General features: G+C 33.0%; 1 protein-coding gene across 4 annotated transcripts; it reads left to right on the forward strand.

The window, feature by feature from the left end:
- The first annotated feature begins 751 nt into the window (after positions 1-751).
- Positions 752-4,572, forward strand: LOC103911751 (uncharacterized). 4 transcript variants are annotated; one of them, XM_073914851.1, is made up of 3 exons: positions 752-872; positions 3,073-3,104; positions 3,183-4,381. In XM_073914851.1, the coding sequence occupies exons 1-3, from the start codon at positions 791-793 to the stop codon at positions 3,762-3,764; spliced, it is 696 nt and encodes a 231-aa protein (XP_073770952.1). In that variant the 5' UTR covers positions 752-790; the 3' UTR covers positions 3,765-4,381. The 4 variants fall into 4 exon arrangements, 3 of the variants coding, with proteins under 3 accessions (XP_073770952.1, XP_073770953.1, XP_009303622.4); XM_073914852.1 differs by having other exon boundaries at positions 752-860; XR_012386377.1 differs by lacking the exon at positions 3,073-3,104 and having other exon boundaries at positions 752-860; positions 3,183-4,572.
- Positions 4,573-8,056: the final 3,484 nt, after the last annotated feature.

The following is an 8,056-nucleotide window of genomic DNA, read 5'->3' on the forward strand; positions in this document are numbered from 1 at the left end:
ACCTAATTAAGCTAGTTAAGCCTTTAAATGTCACTTTAAGCTGTATGGAAGTGTCTTGAAAAATATCTAGTAAAATAGTATCTACTGTTATCATGGCAAAGATGAAATCAGTTATTAGAAATGAGTTAATTAAAACATATGTTTAGAAATGTGTTGAAAAAAATCTCTTTTAAACAGAAAATGTTGGAAAAAATAAACAGGATGCTAGTAATTCTGACGTCAACTGTATTTTTTTAATTGCTCATTTAGATAATTTAAAATTAAATATTTAATTATTCATTTTTCGGTTCCCGTTATCCTAACTTGACTGAAGGAATATTCATCCAAACTCCTTTTAATTTGAAAGCATTATCCTTTTGTACTCATACATATGAGCACATCATTAGTCTCAATTAAATAATTATTTTACAGTAAAGGAAAAACAGTATAGTATAAGCTGACCTACTTAAAAATATGTCGTAAAAACTTATAACTAGGCTATATTTTCCGAGCAATTTAAAATTAGCCTACACAGAAACTGCTGTTGAAGTAAAGAGCACTATTGGGATCATTCCGATGCTTTTCAAACAGCTGTTTACACCTGAATGTCTGCATTTAGTTCATTGTGTTATTTTCTGTATGGTCTGAAGCCACACCTAAAGCCAACACCTAAAGACAACACCTAAAGCCACCGATTCACACGTTTTCACAGGCCACTCCCACTGTCCCAAAGCAGTTAGCTCACTCATAAATAACTTTCTAAACCAGAACAAGCAACAGACAACTGTAAACTACTGTACCAACTACAAGGATGGAAAGTTGGTGTTTAGGTGATCTAAAACCACGTAGGATGGAAAATAAAGATCCAGAGGAACAAGTTGGTATGCGCATATGTAAGTTTTTCTTCTGTTAAACAAACGGGTTATCAAACAGTTACTTGTTCGCATTGACGTACTTATCTGGTGACAAAGTCAGCCTAAATGTACACAAATTGATTTATTAACTTGATTTAATTATAACTAATGTGAATGGTAGAATGTAGTCTTAAACAAGTTCTGTTGTCGTCTGCTTGATTTAAAGGGATAGTTCACACAAAAACGAAATTTTGCTGTAAATATTGAAAAAAATGAATTTGTGCATACATAACCAAGGTGTGGATAAATGTTTTTTTTAAATAAATTACTAAAAAAATTACAATTATACAATTATATATATATATATATATATATATATATATATATATATATATATATATATATATATATATATATATATATATATATATATATGTATTAGGGCTGCACAATATATCGTTGTAGCATCAATATTGAATTGTGCGCATTCGCAATAGTCGCAAAGATATGCAATGTTGAGTCTGAATTATAGTTGAGCAGGAGCTACAGACTTGTATTTAATCACCGTACTTATACAAAATTTATATAGTTTATGCAAAAACGTTTTTTTTTTTTTTACTTAGAATTTTTGTCTTGTTAACTTTATAGTTCAAATAGTTTAAAAGCAAAAAACAAGATTATTTTACTTCCCCACTGGCCGATAATGTTGCTTGTTTAAAATTTTTTTTATAATTTTGACTTCTCACAGTGAAAACAAGACAATATTTTACTTACTCTAAGATTTTTTTATATTTGGAGTTGAAACGAGACAAAACAAAGTAATAGAAGCCTTTTTTGTAATGCGATTATTTAATTTCTGTGCCTGAATACTGTTAGACTCCTCAGGAAACCATCTAATAGTACTATTCAAATTAACTTGTGAAACTATTCACATCACAGAAAAATAAAGAATCGCAATATCGGATTTTTCCAATATTGTGCAGTCGTTAAAAAAAAAAAAAAAAAAAAAAAAATATATATATATATATATATATATATATATATATATATATATATATATATATATATATATATATAAAGGGATAATTCACACAAAACTATATATTAGGGGTGCTTCGATCAGGATTTTTGCATCTGATACTGAGTACCAAGTCTTTGTCATGGTGTTCGGCTGGTACCAATTCTGATGCTTCAAGCCTTATAATGCATGAAGCACATGTTACATCTTAGTATGATACTTCAGTGGAGATCTCACCTTACCTAAGATAATAAATTAAAAATGATGCGTAAAATCCTTAAACATGTCTCTTATAACCATTCATTGTGGACATGTCATGGTCAGGTTCAGTTTTACTGAAAATAATAGATAAAACAGTTACAAAAAATTGGTAAGAAAAATCACTAACAAAGCCATTTAGAAACTTTGTTCATGGTGAAAGAAAAATTCAACATGTCTTGAAGTTTGGAGCGCATATTTGATGCATAAGAAGTTAAAATGCACACCTAGAAAAATTACATCTTTACTTAAAGGATATGGATCTATAAACTACTGTTTATTACAATAAGTATATTATGATTAGTTATATTAATATGATAAGTTAGAAATATAGTTTTAGTTTTTTTCATTTCCCTAACATTTTCAGCCAGGTTTTAATGAACTTGCAATATTGTTGGAAACAGAACTTTCAGTTCTGATATTTAAAATATTTCAGTTCTTAAATGTCCTCTGCTTGTAAACTTGTAAACAAACAATTGTGATTGGTTCATGAGATCGGCCAGATTAGGGAGTACCGATCGAGTCATGAAATGGGATCATCAGCCGATTCCGATCTCTCTGTATATATCTATATATATTATGCTTTGTATTATCCTAATATATATTTTATGTTTCTCTCATTATATGTTGTAGTGTTTACATAGCTGTGTATGTCTATCTAATGATAAAAAATGTATGTTTCTTATTTAAAACTTATTTAATTAATGAAAATGTTAGCAGCTACTTTAACAGTCAAATTAATTTGTGCAAGAAACTGAACATTGAAAGTAAAAGTTGCATTTATTATACTAATCGAACATACTATTGTAAATGATGTTCTTTGAATGGTCCAATTATTTCACTTCATTGCTCTAATAATGATAACAGACACCCACATTTTGGATTGCTTAAGCTAAATTACAAGCATTTTTACACTACTTTTAACCGAATTTTGAACATTGACAGATGATGTGTTTATTTTAGACTCAATCCTGGAAAATCAAGATCTGAATAAGGTGAAGAAGAATCTTTTGATAGGCTCAGAGACCGAAAGCAAAAAAACAGAAGCCATAAAAATGTTCCTCTGCCCCCAGTGTGGAAGGAGCTTCACACAAAGACAAAACCTGAAGATTCACATGAGGATTCACACTGGAGAAAAGCCATTCGAGTGTCAACTGTGTGACAAGAGCTTCTCAGATCCCAGAAACCTCAGAGATCACAAGCTCTCTCATTCTGGAGTGAGAGCTTTTGGCTGCGATCTCTGTGGGAAAAATTTCATGATTTCTTCTCACCTGAAAAGACACATGAGGATCCACACAAACGAGAAGCCTTACTTGTGCTCGATTTGTGGACAGAGTTATTCACGCATGGACCATTTTAAAGAGCACCAGAAACTGCATGCTGATGTGCGACCGCATGTGTGCACTGAGTGTGGAAACTCCTTCAATTTGGCCAGTCATTTGAAGGACCACCAAAAACGTCATACTGGAGAGAAACCTTATAAGTGTTCACACTGTGGAAAAGGCTTCTCTCAGTCAGGATCTATGAGAAAACATGAGAGAATTCACACAGGATTGAAGCCATACATCTGTTCTTCATGTGGGAAAACCTTCACCCAGTCGAGTGCTCAACTGAAACATGTGAAAATGCATTGCCCGATGTTGTCGAAGGGGTAAATACAGTACACTGTAAAAACCAACAGAATAAAATGAGTGTAGTTAACTCAAAATTGACTGAAAGTTAATTCTACTTATTTAAAAAGAGTTTTGAACTCCGTGTTGAAGGTAGTGAGTTAATGAAATACCTCATTACATTAACTTAAATGGAGAAAGATCACAGTACTCATATAGATAGTTTTTAACTCAAATGGTTTGTAGCAATCAGTTTTCTCAAACGGTTTGAGTTGACTTGACTTATTGGGTTTTAAAGTTCTCAGTTGGTTTGAGTCCTCTTTGTTATTGGGTTTTATTGTTTTATTGTGCCCGTTTAGTCCAATGGATTAAGTTCACGGAACTCATTAGGATCAGTTTTTGATGAAATGGTTTGTTGGAATCAGTTTCCTCAAATGGTTTGAGTTAACTTAACTTTTTGGGTTTTACAGTGTAATAATTATACTAAAGTCAGTAATGTCAAATCTTGCAGTAAAGTGTGTTTTTTTTTTATTGGTTTGGTAATGAAGATGAATTTATTCATTAAAATATGAAGTTAACGCATTTAAGGTGCATTCTACCAGAAATGTACATTATCTGTCCTTGAAATAAATACAGTGAATAAAAAGTATTTCATCCCAAAATTTTCTAATATGGACTGATGGTTTATTTATGTGAGTTGTTCTGTAAAGGAATATGTCATTCATTTGGTTCTCAGATTTTTGTTCTTTATTAAAAACATTGTCCTTGTCCTTAGCCCAATTGAACCTACAGCTTTAATAGTTTTGCTATGTTAAAAACTGTTGTTTAGGAAATAAATATTTCAGAAATAGCACGTTTAAGGTGTTGTTGTTTACATCAATTGATAAAAAACATTAAATTATGAAAAAAAATCTACATATAAATACTGTAAATATATAACTATAATATATATAAAATATATAATTTTACAATTTACCCATGCATGTTTCAGTCAGTCCTGTCACATTTGCATTACATTTAACATAAAATGTATGCAACACACCTTTAAGGCCATAGATATTTACATTAGATATCACCTACCCTGTTGTCTATTGGAAGGAATTTGTCAACAGAGCTGCCCTTTTAGTACAGGGGAGCGCTCCTTTGAAATGGATGCAGGACCAGGGTGCAGTGGAGGACTGGCCATCCAGAGCCAGATATATACATATATAGATCAGGAGTTTTCCTTGTGGTCTGTATAAAAATATTTTTGAAATAACGAAAATTATAATTTATTAATTTGTGTGCAAATAAATGTATTATCCTCCCTCCCTGTTAAAATTGATTTAATCCATGTCCTGAAACATGCCCCCTCTCCTGATTTCACCTCTCATTTTAATGGAGGAAGCCATTCGTTTGTGAATGAATCTCCATGAACAACTTTTTTACTTAGCTGACAACAATACAAGTTTCTAGCACTGCAGTATCTTGTTGTCATCTTTCATTTACATTGTTTGCTGATTGTATTTAACAAAACTAGCATAAGCCTAGAATTTAGTGCAAGTTGGTGCTACTTTGCCTTATGTTCAGTGCAGTAAGTGACTGTATTATCATCAATAACGTTACTTGTTTAGCACAAAAGTTCATAGCATTCGAAAACGTAAAAAATGAAATCTTACCTATGAAACATTTTGTGCTTAGTTTTCTTCAATACTACACTCGTACACAGTGCTAAAGTCTAGCATCTTCACATTGGGTTTAGTCTTGAGTGTGGCTGAATGACATTTGTCCTTGAAGCACCAAATGTGGCGGCGCTACTGACACATGCTCAGGATCCGTATGCGATATCTCGTGTATACATGCTTTAAGGCTATGTATGACTCAGAAGGGGCATCATTTGACAGACAAGAAGCTGACATTGATCAAGGATGTATTCCATCATTGAATTGTATGATTTTCTGCTTGTTTTTGTATGATTTTTTTTTGAGGGCGACAGGCTTAAATTAGCCCCTGTCACATTTTTTATAAGTGAAAATGTACATTTCTGATAGAATGTCCCATAATCAATGTGAATGTAGTCATGTGTGTTTCTATTTAATACCAAAAACAGAAATAAAGGCAGTAATTAATAGCTTAAAATGTGGGAGAGTGTTGCTTTTGTGATTGTATTGCACTGCAATATGGAGCAATTAAGTGATGTTAAATCAAAAATAATTTACAAATACTTAAAAATTAAATGATACAGATAACTGTATATATTTTGAAATATAAAATGATATAAGCAAATTATAGTATTTGCAGCTTAAATGTAAAATAACAGTAACCTGAGAGAGAGAGAGAGAGAGATATTAGGCCTCAAAGAGCGCCAGATAGCAGTAGAGAAGATAGACTCCAAAGCAGGAGAGGAGCAGAGCAAGAAAAGAGACCAGAGCATAGTTTACCACCTATTTTGTAAATTGACTATGTGACCAAAGCCCAAATACTAAGACATACAAACTGACCAATCAACATGTGAACACATCATAAAAACCCCAAAGTCCAGACACATATTAACCATTCCCTGATTTTATCAATATCTGCCTTTGCCATATGTATGAACCTTTTGGTGAAAAAGTCCCACAATCAAGTTAAAGGAATACTACACTATATTGAACTTAGGCTCATTTTTCAAGTCACTTAAAGACACTTAAGTCAGTTAAAAAGTTGAGTTTTACCATTCTTCAATTCATACAAATGATCTCTGGGTCTGAAGGTAATTCAGAATGAATGTTAGAATGTTAGAATGAATGTTGTGTTATGTTCGGAATGAAAACATTCACTGAATTAAACTGCTGTAAAAATGCATCACACACACACACACACACACACACACATCACACACACACATCACACACACACACACACACACACACACACACACACACACACACACACACACACACACACACACACACACACACACACACACACACACACACACACACTGTTGAGAGCCATTTACAATCAAAACAAAAATTATTCGGACACCAGAAATAATGTTTGTGTTTTACTTTCACTAATGAGCACAGGGCACTGTGTAACTGAGGATAAATAAAGTAAACTGTGACATATAACAAAAAATATCCTTACAGTACAACTAACAACAGAAACTGAAAACACTACTACAGCAAATCTTGAAAAATATAGGGTAATATTATCAAATAACATTTGTCTGAATTATATTTGGTTGATTTTAATTCATTACATGCTGTGACTCGCTATTTAATTTATCTGACATTTTCAAGATTAGACGGCACAGTGGCTCAGTGTTACTGTCACCTCACAAATAAAAAGGTTACTGGTTTGAGTCCCAGCTAGGCCAGTTGGCGTTTCTGTGTGGAGTTTGCATGCTTTCTTCGTGTTCATATGGGTTTCCTCTGGATACTTCAGTTTCATGCGCTATAGGTGAATAAAACCAAAATAAACTAAAATGGCCGTAGAGTGTGTATGGGTATTTCCTAGTACTGGGTTGTGGCTGGAAGGGCATCCGCTGCGTAAAACATATGCTGGAATAGTTGGCAGTACATTCTGCAGTGGTGACTTCTGAAATAGAGACTAAGCCGAAGAAAAATGAATGAATTATCAAGATTCATTTGATTTAGTTTTTTGTCATATTTATTACAGTTCTCTAAAAACATACCAAGTACATCACTGAAACATCTGTCAACATTTGACTTACATAAATCACCTATGGTAGTAGGGCATAACTTTTACATTGGTAGTAAAAAAGTAACTAGTACATAACAATTTTTACGTGTAACCCCTTTGTGATTCAAGAACCCCTAACATCATTCTCTAAAGGTGTGCGTAAACCACTGTAACCAGGTAGGCCTATATATAATTAGACATGTATCTTGCTATTATATGTGTCTTGAGAGGCCTGAAGAAATGAGTGATATGAAGGGCCCTTGAAGGAATGCATGAAAGGTTTTAACTGTACGGCTCCAACAAGATATAAACCATATGTGGAAAACAGTCATGAATACATGAAAAGTCTATAGAATAAGAAAAGGAGGAAGGACCTTTAATTTGGAGTCTCAAATGAATAAGAACTATGAAAAGCATGTTAGACAGGACACAGATGTACTGGCCCAGGTGTCTGTAAGTTAGCCTCTTCTTTGTGTGGGGGTGGAAGTCTCAATTTGGTGTTGAGGTCATGGGGCAGGCTGTCCTGCAGTGGTGATATAACTAAAATTAGGCCTAAGTATAGAATTAAGATGAGAAGTCTCTGTAAAACAGTGCCACATTGGGCACATTACTATTAAAAAATAAAACATTTAAAGAACCCCTACTATGGGTTTTTAAAAATGACCTTCAAT

Source organism: Danio rerio, chromosome 10, assembly GCF_049306965.1.
Source record: "Danio rerio strain Tuebingen ecotype United States chromosome 10, GRCz12tu, whole genome shotgun sequence".
In the NCBI taxonomy this organism is placed as follows: domain Eukaryota; kingdom Metazoa; phylum Chordata; class Actinopteri; order Cypriniformes; family Danionidae; genus Danio; species Danio rerio.

Coding starts and splice junctions, on each gene's coding strand:
- LOC103911751 (XM_009305347.5), top strand. CDS start 791: ATGGAAAGTTGGTGTTTAGGTGATCTAAAACCACGTAGGATGGAAAAT. Junction 873..3,072: donor ACAAGTTGGTATGCGCATAT/GTAAGTTTTTCT, acceptor TGTTTATTTTAG/ACTCAATCCTGGAAAATCAA.